This window comes from Oncorhynchus clarkii, chromosome 16 (assembly GCF_045791955.1).
Source record: "Oncorhynchus clarkii lewisi isolate Uvic-CL-2024 chromosome 16, UVic_Ocla_1.0, whole genome shotgun sequence".
In the NCBI taxonomy this organism is placed as follows: domain Eukaryota; kingdom Metazoa; phylum Chordata; class Actinopteri; order Salmoniformes; family Salmonidae; genus Oncorhynchus; species Oncorhynchus clarkii.
In genome coordinates, this window is record NC_092162.1 from 19,637,590 (window position 1) to 19,657,383 (window position 19,794).

Sequence of the window (19,794 nt, forward strand, 5' to 3'; positions counted from 1 at the left end):
GTGTTGTTCCGCTACACACTGACACAAATTCTTACTCTGTCCCGCTCTGTCTTTCCTCTTGCAGTGCGACCTCAACAACGGGTGGTGGTGGAGGGTCAGCTGGGGGTCAGATGAGGCGTATGTACAGTGCGGTTCCAGGGCGAGTGTACGTGGCCACGAGGGCCTACACTGCCCACGGAGACAAAGAGCTTAGCATCAGCAAAGGAGACAAAGTCAAAGGTAAGTGAGATTCAGAGAGGAGTGGGTTTTTTGGAATGCATTGTGTTGATTGTAAAGTTTTGATTCACCCCTCTTCTCTTTTCTCCCTCTCCCCTCAGTGTTGAGTGTGGGAGAGGGGGGGTTTTGGGAGGGCACAGTGAAGGGTCGTACAGGCTGGTTCCCCTCAGACTATGTGGAGGAGGTGGGTCCTCCCATTAAGGACAATCGATCAGGTGAGATAACTTTACCAACCTCATAGAAACCAAATAATATATGTGTTCAGACAAAGTCACTATCTCCACTCGCATTACATCAGCTCAGACAAACTACAACCAAAATCCATCTACAGATGCTAGCCCCGCATTTACTGAATGACTCATTTTACCGTCATTCAGTTCCCAGCGTTCTTATTGACTGCAGGACATCCTCACAATGTTACAAGCAGTAGGCCATGTATCACACCCACCCAGTAACAGTAATGACACCACCACAAACAACTTGACCATGGTGTGTTTCAGATATGTACTGGAATACAAAGTATACAAAGACACACGGAATAAACCAATAGGGGAACACAAAGACACACAAAACACACATCAATATAATTGTGACACATGAACTCTTTGTGTTCCAGAGACGCGCAGTGAGAAAGCCAAGAGGAAGCTGTTTCGTAATGTTACCGTGGGAGCATATGATGGTGTGGATGGCCCCAGGTAAGACTGGAATTGATAAAAGCTTGTCATGTGTTGCTCCTCAATGACTAGATGTAGGGATGAATGACCTCATTTTGACCCCATGGAAACATTGTCACCATGGTCACCAAGTTACAGTTCCTTCAGAAAGTATTCATACCCCTTAACTTACTCCACATTTTGTTGTGTTATAGCCTAAATTCAAAAACAACAATAAAAACAATTATATATCTCATCCATCTACATATGAGATACGTTATGACAAAGTGAAAACATGTTTTTCAACATTTTTGCTAATTTATTGAAATTGAAATTAAATACAGAAATATCTCCTTAACATAAGTATTCACACCCCTGAGTCGATACATGTTAAAATCACCTTTGGCAGCGATTACAGCTGTAAAATTCTTCAAGCTCTATCAAGTTGGTTGTTGATCATTTCTACACAGCCATTTTCAAGTCTTGCCATAGATTTTCAAGCCGATTTAAGTCAACGGTGTAACTAGGCCACTCAGGAACATTCAATGTTGTCTTGGTAAGCAACTCCAGTGTATATTTGGCCTTGTATTTTAGATTATTGTCCTGCCGAAAGGTACATTTGTCTCCCAGTGTCTGAATGTAAGCAGAATGAACCAGGTTTTCCTCTAGGATTTTGCCTGCACTTAGCTCTATTCCATTTATTTTTAACTCCAAAAAACTCCATAGTCCTTGCCGATGACAAGCATACCCATAACATGATGCAGCCACCACCATGCTTGAAAATATGGAGAGTGGTACTCAGTGATGTGTTGTGTTTGATTTGCCCCAAACATAACGCTTTATATTCAGGACATAAAGTTAATTTCTTTGCCACATTTTTTGTAGTTTTACTTTAGTGCCTTATTGCAAACAGGATTCATGTTTTGGAATAGTTTTATTCTGTACAGGCGTACATCTTTTCACTCTGTCATTTAGGTCAGTATTTTCTCCTATCACAGGCATCAAACTCTTGTAACTGTTTTAAAGTCACAGTTGGCCTCATGGTGAAATCCCTGATGCCTGTATCTTTGAAGTGACTGGGTGTATTGATACACGATCCATTATTTGCGAGGCATTGGAAAACCTCCCTGGTTGAATCTGTTTGAAATGTAATGCTCGACTGAGGAACCTTACAGATAATTGTATATGTTGGGTAAAGAGATGATGTAGTCACTCAAAAATCATGTTAAACTATTTTTGCACACATAGTGAGTCTATGCAACACAAATTGTTGAATACTTATTAAACAAAGGAGTTGAATACTTATTGACTCAAGACATTTCAGCTTTATATTTTTTAGAACACATTTCTATAAACATAATTCCACATTGACATTATTGGGTATTGTGTGTAGGTCAGTGGTTAAGATGGCGCTATGATTCTCTACACAATGGCTGCTTGTTTTGTCACATAATCTGAAATTAGGCAAACTATTAGAATTTTAGAAACCAGGAAATGGCGGAGCGATTTCTGCATATTGCACCTTTAAATTCAGACTGCAACTCATCAGAATTTGGAGAAAGTTAATGGGTGTGAATACTTTCTGAAGGCAGGATTAGAGACGTAGTGAAGAAACAGAAGCCTAGGGGCTAGGGGAAATCACTAGCTAACTATGCTAACATTGAATGCCCAGCACTAATCGTGCTCTGTAGCCCATTTAATTCTCAGTAGAAAACATACAGTAAAATGAGTCATGATTTACTTAGTAAACCCATGCTAATGTTTTAGCGCTGTCTTGCCCTAAGCGGTTTCCGCTAGATGGGCCAGCTGCAAAGTCAAAATGGGCTATTTCGTAAAAATTCATAAAAACAAAAATGTGCTTTTTGTAATTTAAGGTTTAGGCATTAGGGTTAGCAGTGTGGTTAAGGTTAAGGTTAGGGTTAGGTTTAAGACTTTGTGGATGTGCCGGCTAGTGACCACTCTGCAGAGCTACCTCCAGTACATGAGTCATTTCAATAAATGCCAACCTGCGGTTTTATGTGTGTCTTGTGTCTGTTGACAGCTAATTTGTTTGTGTTTCTGAGGTGTGTGTTTCTGGGTTGAGAATTGGACGAGGATGTGTCTGTCTGTGAGTGTGTGTATGTGTGTGTGTGTGTGTGTGTGTGTGTGTGTGTGTGTGTGTGTGTGTGTGTGTGTGTGTGTGTGTGTGTGTGTGTGTGCGTCAGCTGTATTTAGACCATGCTAGTGCTAAAGCCACTGAACTAGACACGTCGGGTCAATTCCATTTCTTCAAATCAAATTTTATTGGTCACATACACATATTTAGCAGATGTTATTGCGGTGTAGCGAAATGCTTGTGTGCCTAGCTCCAACAGTGCAGTAATATGTACATCTAGCACAGTGTTTCCCAACTCCAGCCCTCGAGTACCCCTAACAGCACACATTTTGGTTGTAGCCTCAGAGAAGCACACCTCATTCAACCCTTGTCCAGGGCTACAACATAATGTGTGCCGCTGGGGGTACTAGAGGACTGAGGTTGAGAAACACTGATCTAGCAGACAAAGTCGCTTGACTCTCCTTCGACTCTTCCTTGGCTCTCCTTCGACTCCTCCTTGGCTCTCCCTCGACTCTTCCTTGGCTCTCCCTCGGCACTTCCTCGACTCTTCCTTGGCTCTCCCTCGACTCTTCCTTGGCTCTCCTTCGGCTCTTCCTTGGCTCTGCCTCGACTCTTCCTTGGCTCTCCCTCGACTCTTCCTTGGCTCTCCCTCGACTCTTCCTTGGCTCTCCATCGACTCTTCCTTGGCTCTCCCTCGACTCTTCCTTGGCTCTCCATCGACTCTTCCTTGGCTCTCCCTCAAATCTTCCTTGGCTCTCCCTCGACTCTTCCTTGGCTCTCCCTCGACTCTTCCTTGGCTCTCCCTCGACGCTTCCTTGGCTCTCCCTCGACACTTCCTTGGCTCTCCCTCGACTCTTCCTTGGCTCTCCCTCGACTCTTCCTTGGCTCTCCCTCGACTCTTCCTTGGCTCTCCCTCGACTCTTCCTTGGCTCTCCCTCGACTCTTCCTTGGCTCTCCCTCGACGCTTCCTTGGCTCTCCCTCGACACTTCCTTGGCTCTCCCTCGACTCTTCCTTGGCTCGCCCTCGACCCTTCCTTGGCTCTTCTTTGACACTTCCTTGATCATCTTTGCCAAGAGGAGCCCAACTTGTGTTGTCCTCGCTCACATGACTCATCACCCCACCGAATTTGCCCTTCCAGTCCCCTGTCTATTTTTCCTGTTAAAAATAATGGCAAAATGTGGACAATGGTTTCCCTTCTCCCCCATAGACGGGTTCGTTGTTTAGCAACAAATGCGTTTGGTTTAGACTGTTAACAATATGTAAACTAAATTTAGTCTCCAAATGTCCTTTAAAACTTGAATACATTTGCACAATGAGCACTTGTTGTCTCTCAAATACATTGTTACAGTTATTGGTTAGTTAACTAGCAAATGTTTGCCGTATTAGCATAGACATGACATCAGTCAAAACACCTCAAAACAAGATACAACGAGCTGAAAAGAACCAACTACGATTCCCCACAAGGCAGCTTGTTGCTAGCAATTTGACCGTTCACAATTGTAACAACGCACGCCTTCTGGCCACATTGATGCGCGCGCATCTTTTTCGTGACGTTGTCAGCCAACCCTTCTATTGCATCTGTCTAATCCGCTAGCGTCAATCTGCAGCCCAACCCTAGGAAGCTGCAGTTGTGCGGTGCATCATGAGGGCTAACAGTGCTCTGTGTGTATGTGTGTTTGTCTGTGTGTTTCTACACGTGTGAGCGTGCGGCACAACGTCCCGATGATGAGTCATGGGGATTTGGAGGTGATGAGCGTTCGTTCGGTCCATCGGCAAGTGTGAGGAGGGACTCGATGCCCCCCGGCGTTTTGGGTTGACAGTGTGTAGCTGACATTAGCCGTGCGCTAAGAAGCTCTCATTATCAGTCACAAAGTCAATCAGCTTAATAAAGGTTCACTGGTATTTGGCAATGTGAACAATTGCCAGTGACTCAGACGGTGAATGACGTCTGTGTGAAGAGGGAGACGGAGAGTGCATGGAGGACGTGTGCAGTACAGTGGTAGTGATTATGTGGCCTATTGTAATACAGTGGCGTTTTGAGACGGATCCAGCTGCATATGTATGGCCGCTGCTACCCACTGCATTTTCTGTGCTTGGGATAATGTCAATGAGAATTTTGAGTGGGTTTGGTTTGAACGTGAATGGTGTGAGTGCTGTTCTGTTCATGGGGTAGTGTGTATTTTGGCCCATGAGGAAATCTCTCTGGAGCGGAGAAATCAGCTGTTTGTGAATCTGCCAGAAGCAAGTCAGTGGACGTTCAAATAAACACACCATCCCTGCTTCCTGTTACCCCATCTCCCCTCACATTATATTCACCCCCCACTTCCCCCAACCACAAAATTACCTCTTTTCTCTCTCTTCCATGCTAAACCACCACTCTCAAATCCACCGTTCACTCCCTCCACTCTCTAGCGCTCTCTCTCCCTGTCGCGGAGAACCATCTCTGTCGCTCTCCCTTTCACTCTCCCTCCCTCTTTCCCACCCTCTCTCTCTCTCTCCCCCTCTTTCGCTCTGTCTCAAGCAGGCAGGGTGTAGACATGCTAGGCCAGCGCTCAGTCGCTCTCTCTCTCTCTCTCTCTCTCTCCTCTCTCCTCCTCTCCTCCTCCTCTCCTCCACTCTCGCGGCTCTCTCTGGCTGTGCTCTCGCTGGAGTACCGGGAGGCGGAGGGAGAGGAGGGGGTGGAGGAGAGAAGGGGGGGGGGGTGGCAATGGGGGGATGCAGAGAGAGAGATCTGTCTCGCTCTCTCTCCCTCTCTTCTTCGTGGCCGTCACTGGGCCCCAGAAACAGAAGCGTGTGGTTCATTTACAGGTAGAGGCTGTTTCCTCATTCATTGCCTGGCTATGGATGTGAGGAGAGGACAATGGAGAGAGGGGAGAGGTAGATGCAACAGAAAGGCCGTGGATGTGAAAGGCTATGTATTGAATTTGTGCATGTGTGTCTGTGTACATATGTGCGTGTGTGTGTGTGTTGAATCATCTTTTTCCTGTGTGTGCGAACGTTTGTGTGTGATGGAAGTGGCTATCGAATGTACTGTAGGCTCTGACTGCAGCGTGTTTATCTCTGTCTCTCCTCTCGTGTATTTCTGAATGTGATCTGAGAGCATTTTGTAAATGCATTTCTAGTAATGTCAGCCGGTGTGTGTTTCGTTCATTTTGTCTCACCGTTTCAAATGATTTATTTCTCTCATTCATGGTATCATTGATTCCTGTTGGGTAGGTGGATTTTTATAGCTACGGTATATATTGCCATCTCATGAATTGTGTGTGACATGCATTTTGTGTTTCATAAATGTGCATCTGTGTTGGTACCACTGACATACAGGATGAAAGTCTTGTATAGAAAGGGACAGAGGACACAGTGGTTTGTTTGTGGTTTCCTTCATTTGACTGTGTAAACTGGTGTGAGCGTAATCACAGTGTGGTTGATGGTCGTCTTGGGACTAGTTCATCTGTGTCTCTGTCCCTGGGTTTTGGCTGCATGTATGTGTCATTGTGTCTCATGGTTTCATTGTATGTATGGAAATGTCAGTGGAGGCTGCTGAGGGGAGGACGGCTCATAATAATGGCTGGACGGGAGCGAATGGAATGGCTTGAAACACCTGAAAACCATGTGTTTGCTGTTTTTGATACAGTTCCACTCATTTCGCTCCAGCCGTTTACCATGAGCCCGTCCTCCCCAATTAAGGAGCCACCAACCTCCTGTGGTAAAGGTAGAAGATGAGTGTGTATGACTAACATGCTGCTTCGTCTGTATAATTGTGGAGGCTACAGAGTCAGGAGGGAGGGTACATGATAACACTTTAGGCTACTGTAATAATGTAGACTCCTGTAATAATGTAGCCTACTGTAATACTGTAGACTCCTCTAATACTGTAGGCTACTGTAATAATGTAGGCTACTGTAATACTGTAGACTCCTCTAATACTGTAGGCTACTGTAATAATGTAGCCTACTGTAATACTGTAGACTCCTCTAATACTGTAGGCTACTGTAATAATGTAGCCTACTGTAATACTGTAGACTCCTCTAATACTGTAGGCTACTGTAATAATGTAGGCTACTGTAATACTGTAGACTCCTGTAATAATGTAGGCTACTGTAATACTGTAGACTCCTGTAATACTGTAGGCTACTGTAATACTGTAGACTCCTGTAATAATGTAGACTCCTGTAATAATGTAGCCTACTGTAATACTGTAGACTCCTGTAATACTGTAGGCTACTGTAATAATGTAGGCTACTGTAATACTGTAGACTCCTGTAATAATGTAGGCTACTGTAATACTGCAGGCTGCTGTAATAATGTAGGCTACCGTAATACTGTAGACTCCTGTAATACTGTAGACTCCTGTAATAATGTAGGCTACTGTAATACTGTAGGCTACTTTAATAATGTAGACTACTGTAATAATGTACACTCCTGTAATAATGTAGCCTACTGTAATACTGTAGACTCCTGTAATACTGTAGTCTACTGTAATAATGTAGGCTACTGTAATACTGCAGACTCCTGTAATAATGTAGAATACTGTAATACTGTAGACTCCTGTAATACTGTAGACTCCTGTAATAATGTAGGCTATTGTAATACTGCAGGCTACTGTAATACTGTAGGCTACTGTAATACTGCAGACTCCTGTAATAATGTAGAATACTGTAATACTGTAGACTCCTGTAATACTGTAGACTCCTGTAATAATGTAGGCTATTGTAATACTGCAGGCTACTGTAATACTGTAGGCTACTGTAATACTGTAGGCTACTGTAATATGTGAGTGTCATACTGTGAGCACTGGCCAATGGGGAATTCATGTTACGTAAAAACACTCATGCACATTTAAGGTCCTTTCCTGAACAGCAGGGACAGAGCGAACAGGAGCGAGAGGGTTAAATGGTGGACTATTTCAAAGATCCACAGCATCAGAGCTACACCTCTATTGCCTCGGGGATAGAACGATACCGTTCCCAGACAGTAGTGGATTGCAACCAGCCGTTTGAACACACTGCTGCATGTCGATTTGATCCTTTGAGAGGGAACGCGCGAAGGAGTCAGGGTGAGAGAAAGGGAACGAGGCGTGAACAGCAGATGGATGGAAGGCGTCTTTTTTTTTTTTTTTTTTTTTTTTTTGCGTTGGCGAAACACTAACGTTGACAGTATGACAGAGCACAAGCGGCGGATGGAAAGGGACGGCGCAAACTGTAGACCTCTTGCACGAGAAGTTGAAAGTTGAGTCTACAGCTTTGCAATGGCTTCCGGGCGCTGCCTGCTCACACCAAGTTCAGCAACTCCCAATAAAGCAAAGACTCCCTGTCCCCAGTCATGTGGTACCTGGGTGGGTTTGCACAGTCAGCAGTCGGTCGGCGGCGGCGCCGTCAGTTTGAGTTTAGTCGAGCAGCTAATGCAGAGAAAAGCAGAACCCGGAATTAGCTCCTGGGGTTTCAAACCAGCGGACTCAACCACAGGTCATACAGAGACCAAAGAGCCAGACATCCTAATGGAGCTACAAGACAGCGTGAGTTGAGGCCGGCTGCGTAGAATTGAGACCTTAAACGGACGGAGATGGAGACCCGGTTGTTGTACACGGCTGTGGAGCCGGAGTCAACAGTATGAGCTGAGCTCGGAAAACAGTGCGAATTGAGACCCGGCCGGGCTGTCTAGGATGGAGACCTCAAATGAATTGAAGACACTGTTGTTATAGTACACTACATTATATGGGCACTGTGGAGTGTGAGGCTACAGTATACATTGGAGCTCTCTACATGAGGCAAAACTGCTGTAATGCATCCGTAAATCTGACAATGAACAGGAGTTCCAGACACGGTAATGGAGCAATGAAACAGCATGGTCAACTCTGGCTCCCGCTCCATAACACTACTCCTACCATCTCATAACAACACGGCCATGTCAATCATCAATTGAGAAGGAAAAAAAACATGTGGCGATGAGTGGTAGCCAAGATAGCTGGTGCAGTGAACGCTTGAGGAAAGCTCGTGCAGCATTACAGGTGCATTTATAAGTTCTAGCTCCTAACAGTGAAGAGTCTCGGCAGCCGTTTTCATGTACATTCCCATGTGCTTCCTGGTGCTAGTCAGCATTATGCTGGATTATGTAGAGGTCTCTCCGGTGCACTCAATCCTTGCCCGTCATGACATCAACTCTACCCTGGTTGTCGGGTGTCTTTGAACGGTGGTGGTCTTGGTATGACATGCCTCAACCCCCCCTTCCCATCTTTTGGTGCAGTGTGATTTCATAATGCGATGCAGTATAGCTGTCTCCCAGATTCAGAAATGCTTTATTTGCATGACAATTAGACTTTCTGCTGCTAAAGAAGTCATGTAGCTTGCACTCTTTCACTCCCCCCCCCCCCCCCCCCCTTATTATCTCTCAGTGACTACATCATTAAGGAGAAGACAGTGCTCCTGCAGAAGAAAGACAATGAGGGCTTTGGCTTTGTACTTCGGGGAGCCAAAGGTGAGTGTGAGCCCCCCCCCGAAATACCTCTACTCTTCTGTTATTTCACTTTCACTCCTTGCACTTCCTCTCTCACCCAATTCTTTCATCGCATCTCTCGGCCTCCCTTCTCCCCCTACTTTGACACTATTTTATTACTTCTCTCAAATCTCCCTCATCCTCTTGTTCTTGACATCCTCTTGTTCTTGACTTGTTCTCTCCGCAGCCCAGACTCCTATAGAGGAGTTCACTCCGACCCCAGCATTCCCTGCGCTGCAGTACCTGGAGTCTGTGGATGAGGGGGGTGTGGCCTGGAGGGCTGGTTTAAGGATGGGGGACTTCCTTATTGAGGTATGGATCCCTGGAAAAGCTTGTCACCCTGACAGTTTATGCAGGCCTGGTAATCAACGTGGGTCCAACTTTTGTAATCACTATCAAATTGTACATTTGTTCATTTGTTAAGAGTTTGAACTTGTATCGTGTTGAGTGCAGTGTGACAGTTTAGTGTTGTTGACAGCCAGTGTTATCTCTCTGTGTGTGTGTGTGTGTGTGTGTGTGTGTGTGTGTGTGTGTGTGTGTGTGTGTGTGTGTGTGTGTGTGTGTGTGTGTGTGTGTGTGTGTGCTTAGGTTAATGGTCAGAATGTAGTGAAGGTGGGCCACAGGCAGGTGGTCAACATGATCAGACAAGGTGGCAACGCTCTGATGGTCAAGGTTGTCATGGTGGCCCGCAACCCGGAGATGGAGGAGACCAATCTCAGGAAGAAAGGTATACTTTTTTAGTTTGTTCTGTGTAATGTATACAATTCATGTTTATAACTTAGTAATAATAATGCTTGTTCGCAATGCCGTAACAGCTACTGTGTGTATGTTTATAATACAGCAGTAAGTTTGTTTGGTCCTTGTCTCTTGGCAGTCCCCCAGCAGGCTAAGAGGCTGACTCCTCCTGCCATTGCCCTGCGCTCTAAATCAATGACATCAGAGCTGGAAGACATGGGTAAGACAATAGAAGAAGAAGGGGCTGGGAAGCATAAAAAGCAGGGAGAAAAGGAGAAGAAAAGGATTGTTCATGTTAGAATTCTGACCCATAGAAAACGACGTCAATTGAAAAAGTCCATTAAATATGAAGTGAGTTGATGCAGGGAAGCTTGGATGTTTCGGGGTGTAGGTAAGATTTCACGTTTTAATTACCAATGGCTTAATGAGGAGGACTGTGGACATGTCCTCCTTCAAGTGAATGTATAAACACTAGGTAAGATGTAGATACAGTGAAGTCATTCACGTTGTGGAAGCTCTACATTATGCACATAACCTCTGCTCAATGTCTTCTTTTTTTCTGCTAAATCCAATGGACGACTAACAGTGGAGAAAGGTGGGAAAAGGTTGAGTTGTGTGACGTCATTGTCATGGTCGTCGTCTTCCTCCTCACCATCATTATCACCATCCCGTCATCAGAGTCATCATCAGTGTTAATGTACAAAATGTACTGTATTCATTCATGTTATTTTGTGATGCTACAGAGATGCCTATAATAGCAGTCTCAGTGTCCTGTTATAGCATAATATGATAACCTTCTTGTCTCTAATTATGCTGCAGCTGCCTCTCCATGGAAAAAGAAAGCAGGTGAATATCTCTCTAATCATTACCTTAATCAGCCCTTAAGCCTCCATTCAAAATCAGTCTGCTCGGGTCCTGAGAATATATCACCTCTGTTTTTCAGAGTACGAGTCCTCCCAGGTGCCTGATAAGAAGAGGACAGTCTATCAAATGGCACTGAGTAAGATCTGACCTCTGTCCCCCCCCTTTGTGTTTCCAAAAGGGCCATCTTTGAACTGGGTGACAATAATGTGCCGCCGCTTTCAATCGTCTTACGCTTTTGATCTCTCTCGTCTCTCGTCCCTCTCTTCTATCTTTTATTTCTCTCCCTCTCCTCGCTCTGTCGCTCTATCGCCCTCCGTCTTTCAGATAAACTGGATGAGATCCTGGCGGCGGCTCAGCACACAATCACATCAGACGGACAGGGACAGCGGGGTCACGGAGGGAAGAGAGACCGAACCAAGAGCATCGCCCCCAATGAGGTAGTGCATCATTCTTGACATTACCTTACCATGACTGTACCTGCAGGTCCTACTGGCCCCAGGGATCCTACCCTCAATTCAGTGCTTGTGTCTGTAACGGTGGATGTGAAAGAAACCTCACAGAACAGGATATGAACTCATTGCTTCCTCCATATTACACTATATATCCCTTTTACTGCCAATGCACTTTTAATGCGGCATCACTTCCTCCCGTTCTCGGGCATCTCTCCCTGTGCATCTTCCTCCATTGTGTGTCTTGCAACACCTAAAGCAAAGTCATGACCAGTTGGTTGGTGTGATGCCGCCTGGGTTTGGTTACAACCAGGGTCAATATCCCCCCGGCCAGCCTCATGGAGTAATGCTGCGACAGAAATCTATTGGTAAGTCCTACAGATATTATTGCTATGACTGTCAAAAAAGCTACATTCTGACTGTTTGTTAACTGTTTTCCAACCAGATAGTCTGTTTATCTCTGTGTGTCCCTGTTTCAGGTGTGATGGAGGAGGAGAGGCAGTACCTCCACAACCCGGCCATGAAACTGGCCCGTAGTCTGTCAGAGGACATCCCCCCTCCCCCCAACACATCCGCCCCGGAACCCCCCTTATCTGCTGACCCCCATACTGTTTGGAGGGGGGAGCAGTCTGTCCCCCAACCTCCATCCTCCCAGGCCCAGGCCCTCCTCACCCAGCAGCAGGCAGTTCACACCACCCAGGCAGGCTGGGACAGGGGAGGCCCTGGCGGGGCCAATCAACAGCACGGCATGGCCCCGACCCTCCGGAGAGGAGGAGGACAATACACAGGGGAGCCCCCAGAGGGGACGAAGAGAGGAGGGGGCAAAATGGGGGTGTTGAGAAGGGGCTACAGTAGTGCTACTCCACCCACGAGTGCAGCTCCCAAAACTCAACAGCAACCTCAGCAACAGCAACCCCAGCAGCAGCAGCCCCAGCAGCAAGTGGCGACCCGGGAGAGGGGCGGAGGGGCAGGCAGGGGTGGGGGAGGCAGGAAGGGTGGGAGGGGCCCTCTAGTAAAGCAGACCACAGTGGAAGGTGGGCTCAGCAGGCACCACCGAGGGGGGCAAGGCCAGGGGGGTAAGCGCTCAGTAGCCAAAGAGAAGAGCTCCATCCCCATCCCCACCATCATCGTCAAGGCCCCCTCCACCAGCAGCGGCAGTGGCCGCAGCAGCCAGGGCAGTAGCGTAGATGCCGAGCATCCGCCTCCCGACATAGGTGACCCTACCTCCGCATCCGCCTCCCCCGACACCCCCACCACTCCCGGCCTGCCTTCCCCTGTGTCCCCCTTACCACCCCAGCCCCCTGTCTCTTCCGCCATGCCCCCTTCGACTGTCGCCCCCCAGCTGCCCCCTAACCTGGAGAATCTGGACTTCACTAACCAGTTCAGGGGGGCCTTCGTGGGGGCAGCGCGGCGGGACCGGGAACGTTTCCGTGACATGAGGAGGAAGAGTGCTTCCTTCTTCCTCTCCTCCGAAGAGGACATCCAAGGGGAGGCGGGGGGAGGTGGAGGGGTATGGACCCAGCCCCTACAGGGGATGGGGATGGATGTCCCCACCCCCCGCCTCCGCCCCTCCAAGTCCATCGACGAGGGCATGTTCTCTGGGGACAATTACGTCCACTACGCCAGCAGCATGCCCCCTGCCTTCGGGCTGCCTGAGTACCACTCCCCTGTGATGGGCCAGGACGGCCAGCCCAAGTCCGCTCCCTCCAACTACGGCCCAGGTTCTCCAGCCACCACCTTCATCCACCCTCTGACTGGGAAGATCCTTGACCCCTCGTCCCCTCTGGGCCTGGCGCTGGCTGCACGGGAAAGGGCCCTCAAGGACGACCGGAGGACCCGGCGGGAGGAGCGGCACTTTGGCCGGCAGATGTCCAGCGTGGGGGCATTTCCTACCTCTCTCCCATCCCCCACGCCGTCCCTGTTCCCCGCCACTACCTCTCCCGCCTCCCTGAGCCGCCCGCTGTCACCCAGGATATTACGCTTGGGAGGTGAAGGGGGAGGGGAGAGAGTGGAGAGGGACCAGGCGGCCGGAGCCAGAGAGGGCCTCAGAGTTCGCTTTTCAGAGGACAGAACCAACCAGTACCAGACCCAGTATTATCAACAGAGTCCTAGAGACAGGGAGCCACCTGGCCCGCCCATGCAGCCGCCCGGCCCGCCGCCTCAGCCTGCACCCCGCAGACCCTCGTTCCTACAGATGGAGAGCAGTGCAAACTCTAGCTACATCCCCCAATACCGCCTACCCGCAGCCCCAGCCCACCCACATGAAGATGGGGGAGAGGGAGGAGGAGGAGTGGGACTGGGGCTCATGGTGCTTCCACCGCCCACCCCCTCCATAGACATAGATGATGAGTTTGTCTTTGTTGACCCCCTACCCCCTCCCTTGCAGTTTGCCAACGGCCAAGGCCAGAGAGAACTGCAGAGGGGATACTCTCAACAGCATCAACACTCAGCTCAACACGCCCCTCTCGCCTTGCCACCCCCGCCACCCCCGCCGCCCCCCCTCCCCTCCCCTAAAGTACCTCCACCAGGAGGCTTCGCCTCCAACGCCCCTCTCCCTTCCCCCCAGACTGGGGACTCTGCTGCCTCCAGCCTCACGTCCTACGACAGCGAGGTGGCCAACCTCACCCAGTCAGCTCTGTCTCCCTCCCTCACCTCGCCCCAAATATTCCCCCGTTCCTCCGCCGCCACAGTCGCCTCCGTTTTACCCGCCCCCTCACTCCACAGACCCCAGCCCATGTCCCATGCACACCCCTTCTCCAGTGGCCCCAGCGTACCGGTCAACCCCGCTAATATGGGGGCCCCTGTTCCTCCGATGACTTTAGCACAGGACCGAGGCGCGGCCACCCTCACTACGACTGTGACCTACGCCACCACGATGACCGTGACCGCCGCCGCCACCAGTACCACCGCCTCTGCGCCGTCTTCAGACTACAATGTTGCTGGGACCGCCCCCAGAACCACCGTCAGTGCTGTTGACAAGGCAGGCGACCACCAACCCTCCAGGATGAAGCCTGGAGACTGGCAGACAGAGACAGTGGTGGACTCTGGGATTGAGGAGCTGGACAGTAGCAGCGACCACCATCTGGAAACGCTGGGAGTGAGCAGACTGAAGAGAGAGAGAGGAGGAGGAGGAGGAGCGGAAGGGGAGAGAGTGGGCGGCGAGCACCCGGATCCTTACTTGACTTACTCAGGTGGGCAAACGTTTGAAGTGCACCATGCCAAACACACGGCCAACCCCCCTGTGTATCCAAAGACGATGCAGTACAAAGAGGGGGGCATCAAGGACACAAGGGAAGCGTTGCGTCGACAGGCAAGCACCAATCCGCCCTGCCAGAGCATCCCACAACACCCCCAGAGACAGGCCAACCCAGAGGAGGAGGCCAGGAGAGGAGAGGGAGGAGCAGCAGACGAGAGGGAACAACACCCCCAGAGACAGACCAACCCAGAGGAGGAGGCCAGGAGAGGAGAGGGAGGAGCAGCAGACGAGAGGAAACAACACCCCCAGAGACAGACCAACCCAGAGGAGGAGGCCAGGAGAGGAGAAGGAGCAGCAGACGAGAGGAAACAACGCAGACAGAGTCGACCCAAGATGGAGGACAGCTTCGGTTCCACCTTGGCCGCCTGTCTTGAGCGGCCCAACACCCTGGAGCCAAGACCCTTGTCCTGGAGCGAGGGGGTCGACCCGGGGCAGGGCCTGGAGCGAGGCGGGGGTGGGATGTCTGTGGAGGGGCGCAGGCTGCACTCACCCCTATCGGGAGTAAAGGCCAGCATCATCAACGAGCTGAGCTCCAAACTGCAACAGATGAGCAATAAGAGCACGGAGGACTGGAGTCAGTCTGAGATGCGAGGTCCGAGTCCCATTAATCCGAGGTCGCCCACAATGCAAAGGTGAGGCTGTTGTTGTTCAAGGGTTTCACTCAGTGACTCCACGGCACTGCCTACTGAGTACAGTAATCCCTTATTTCTTCTCTTTCAGATATTCAGGGGATTTCTCTGCCTCGTTTCAGAGCCCCCCCACAGGTCACTCCACTTCCCCCTTACCCACCTCCTCCCCGCAGCATCGCCCGTCAATCTTCACCCCCAATCTCACTGCCACCCCGTCCGGCTCGCCATCCCACCAGCCCTCACTCCAGCCTAACTGGATCCACTCCCCCTCTCCCCAGATGCCCACCTCCCCCTCTCACTCCTCCCACCCTCCTCTCTCCCCCACTTACTCCCCCTCTCAATCCCACCCTCCTCTCTCCCCCACGTACTCACCCTATCCCACATCCCCCAAACATCGCACTAAGTACCGTGGAGCCAAGATTTTTGACTTCCAGTGTACCCCTGGTCCAGAGCTGAGGTCATCTATGTCCCGCCGGCGTGCCCCCAGCCCCCTCATCTACTCTACAAACTGCCCCAGCCCCGCCCCTCCCAGACCCTCCTCCCTCCCCATCCTCCCCAGCACCCCTGTCTACAACACCCCCTTTGAGTTCCCCGTTCCCCTAACTCTCTCATCCCCAGGTCACACCCTAGGAGACCCCTACAACCCCTCCACCTCTCCTCTCTTTCCCACATCCCCACAACCTCCCAGCGCCCTCCTGGTCTCCCGCTCCCTCTCCCCCACCCAGTTACTCTCCGGCGCATCCTCACCCTCCATGCACCTGCCCCCCTCTCCATCCTGCCTCAACTACCCCCACCTCACCCCTCCTCCCCCAGCCAAGCCCTTCGCCATCAAGCCCCTGTCCTACTGGACCAAGTGGGACGTGGCCGACTGGCTTTCCTACTTGAACCTGGGGGAGCACAGGGAACGTTTCCTGGATAACGAGATTGACGGCTCCCACTTGCCTTCCCTCACCAAGGACGACTTCCTGGACCTGGGGGTGACGCGCGTCGGCCACCGCATGAACATCGAGAGAGCGCTGAAGAAACTGACTGACAGGTGAGGGAAGAACGGCAGAGTCAATGCACAGACAGAGGCAACATGTCAGCCAGGGGGCAAGTGGAAATAAAGAGGGAGAAAAAAGGACCGGATGGAGAAGGAAAGACAAGTGCCTCTTTCCTTCCCTGCGAGCCAGATGAGTCCATCCCCCTTCCCTTTTTAGCCATTAAGCATTTATCCTTAGAGTTAATTTGCTAAATTATTCCATCTCTCTCTCTTTCTCTCTCTCTCTCTCTCTCTCTCACTCTCTCTCTCTCTCTCTCTCTCTCTCTCTCTCACTCTCTCCCACTCTCTCTCTCCCTCTCTCGTTCTCACTCTCTCCCACTCTCTCTCTCCCTCTCCCTCTCTCTCCCTCTCCCACTCTCTCTCTCTCTCCCACTCTCTCTCTCTCTCCCACTCTCTCTCTCTCTCTCTCTCTCTCTCTCTCTCTCTCTCTCTCTCTCTCTCTGCCTCTCTCTCTCTCTCTCTCTCTCCCTCATTCTCTTTTTCCCTCACTCTCTCTCTCCCTCACTCTCTCTCCCTCTCTCTCCCTCTCTCTCCCTCTCTCTCTCTCTCCCTCTCTCCCTCTCTCTCCCTCTCTCCCTCTCTCTCTCGCTCTCTCTCTACATGTATTTCTCTCTATCATTTAATTGACTACCTTCACTACTTTTCATTTTCTATTTATTCTTATTTCTTGATTTACCCCCCTCCCTCTTTCCTCAGGCTGTTCTCTCCCATGCATGACCCTAGCCCCTCCCCTGAGCCACAGGCAGAGAGTGAAAGATGAGGTGACTCAGGGCTCAGAGAAAGACAGAGAAACACACAGACCGAGATGAGTTCTATAGAAGACCATTGGACACAGACTGTGAGCTGGACAAATGGCGTAAAGGATCACGACGGAAAAGGCTTAAACACACCAGGAGAGATTTGTTATGAGTGGAGGACAATTGTCTATTTACACCCACTGTACAACTACTGATAAATAGGCTTTTAATGAACACATGGACACAGACAGACACACACACACACACACACACACACACACACACACACACACAGACACACAGACATTTGACTGGTGATTCTCACACTCCATCTGCTGCCTGGCAGTTACAGTACTGGGAGAAATGCTAACAAGAATCTTGAGATTGTAATGCTGCTACCCATACAGAGATGGTAAGCCCCTGGATATACTAAAGGTGGTGGTTGGGTACCTCTAATAAACAATACAGGCCCTATTCTTATCCTGAAATTCATGCGCAAATTCTGACGCGCAATTAGAGCATGGGATTGGAAGCTGTTGTTGGAATGTCTAAAAGTCCGAATATGGTCCTAAAATGGAAAAGTACATGACATTTTAAGTTAAAGTAAACAGTAAAAAATAACCTTTTTATACTGAGGTCAGTTTATGCCCTAATTCCCTAGTGATTTCCCAACAAGCTTTCTACTTATTTTACTAACTCTGAGTAACAATATAGCTTACATGTAAAAATGGATTCACAGATCCAAATCATTAATTTGTTTCGTACCAAGTGCTGATTGCAATCATTCATTTAAAACGGGTCAGAGTACTATTGATAGTTAATCATCCAGATCTGTGTGTAACGACGAATACTCAAAAAATATTCAAAACATATAGTTGTGATATGTCATTTTTTACTATGATAGTTATTATCTTTAGAAAGGCCGTCCGGAGTATGTAGGAGAGGTACAGAGGAGATTCAAATGTTGGTTTGTTTTTTCCTGAGACATGACTGTATTGGAGTCCACAGCCATGACTCCGGGTTATGCTTATGAACTCATGTCATTTTACACTACAAAAGCTGTTTGTCATTCATTCATGATGACGATGTTTACGACTGTACCAGGGATGTGAGCGTCTTTTGTCCCATGTCGACTTTCACACACACACACAGGTGCAGCGATCCAAAAAAAAAAAAGGGCTTTTACTGCGCGTCTGTCAGTCTATACGGTATGTCTGGTTCCCTAAGGCCTTCTCCCTCTGTGAGTGTGTGTCTGTTTGTGTCGATCTGTTTGTCAGCCTGCCTGGTTACTCATGATCCTTTCCCCACCCTCTGTCCCTCTCTCATATGCCTTCTCCACAACTCAACGCCAGTTTTCTAACGGTTCCCGAAAATGTAGAGATGTATATTGCACCAGTTGACAATCCTAACTTTGCCCTATTTCATAAACTCCTCTCCAGTATCTCAAGAGAAACCTTTTTCAGATCCACACATTTCAGAAGAACACGTTCAGACACACACAGAGATACACACACAGAGAGACACACACACAGAGATACACACACACACACACACACACACACAGGCTCTTTTAGGTTCCTTTTTTGCTATTGCCTTCAGTGAAATGCACTGTAAGATGAGGAATACACTCAAACTCTGTACACATCCTTTATAGGCCTATATGATATAGTGATAATGACGAGTATGATAACGACGACAACAAAAACATAAATTATAGTATAATTTTAAAACAATTATTATATTAATCATTAGGTATATGTAAAAAAATATATATATAATTGAAAAAAAAATAACACTACAGAATCTCTGTCTTCCAAATAGTGTGAGAAATGATTTGAAGCTACTTGTTTTGTTTTCTCTTTATTTATTGTTTCCGGTAAATGCTTTCTATACTGCTCGACTTGTTCTACCATTTACCCACGTCATCCTCCCTGTGAAACTCCTACACATCAACACACACCCTTCACTTCTTTAGGGTTGTTGCCTTTCAACAACCTTCCGATCGGAAATGATTGAGCGGTAGTGTAGGAAGCATTAGGTCCTGTGTTTTAAAGAGTATTTTAGGACTAGTAATATAAACATATGATGACTATTTACAGTATGAGCAAATGTATGCAGCGATAAGAGGTATTCATGAAGTTATGTTCAAAATGAAATGCAGAAATATACTGATATGATAGAGTTATAACTAAGGTGTTGAAATAAATGCTGAATAAACTATTGAACTCTATTGATCTTTTTTTCCCTCTCTGAATCCAAGGCTTCTAGGTTCACATAAAGATCCAATCTAGACTGCCCTGTTATGGTTGACTCATTTATCAGTGTCTCCTTCTCCCAGCCAACCAGGGGGCTTACGCTATAATGTTCTCATGTTCAGGATGAATTCAGATCTGTCAGGAATGAGGAAAAGCCGGCCACATGAAGTACTTGGGTTCATCTGTTGTGGTCATACAGTGTAGGAGGAAGGGTGGGTCTTTAAGAAGTGGGTAGTCAGAGGGGAGAAAGAGAGAAACTCGATAGGGGTAAACGAGAAGTCGTTCCCTGACACACTTGGACGGGTCCTTCTGCAGTGGGTTGCAAGGACCCACTGCATCAGGGAAACTCCCACTCCCACTTTGCACCCAAGTA

At 48.7% G+C, this 19,794-nt stretch overlaps 1 protein-coding gene across 1 annotated transcript in view; it reads left to right on the forward strand.

Moving 5' to 3' along the window:
- Positions 1-19,340, forward strand: part of LOC139368132 (SH3 and multiple ankyrin repeat domains protein 1-like) — a 37,384-nt gene extending 18,044 nt beyond the window's left edge. Inside the window, exons 13-27 of the mRNA XM_071106718.1 lie at positions 65-219; positions 318-431; positions 833-911; positions 9,354-9,436; positions 9,642-9,766; positions 10,043-10,181; positions 10,329-10,409; positions 11,009-11,035; positions 11,133-11,189; positions 11,378-11,490; positions 11,762-11,870; positions 11,982-14,898; positions 15,046-15,390; positions 15,479-16,423; positions 17,126-19,340. Coding sequence (XP_070962819.1) covers positions 65-219; positions 318-431; positions 833-911; positions 9,354-9,436; positions 9,642-9,766; positions 10,043-10,181; positions 10,329-10,409; positions 11,009-11,035; positions 11,133-11,189; positions 11,378-11,490; positions 11,762-11,870; positions 11,982-14,898; positions 15,046-15,390; positions 15,479-16,423; positions 17,126-17,189 — 5,353 coding nt within the window. The 3' untranslated portion in view covers positions 17,190-19,340. The remainder of the gene's footprint in view (positions 1-64; positions 220-317; positions 432-832; positions 912-9,353; positions 9,437-9,641; positions 9,767-10,042; positions 10,182-10,328; positions 10,410-11,008; positions 11,036-11,132; positions 11,190-11,377; positions 11,491-11,761; positions 11,871-11,981; positions 14,899-15,045; positions 15,391-15,478; positions 16,424-17,125) is intronic.
- The last annotated feature ends 454 nt before the right edge of the window (positions 19,341-19,794 follow it).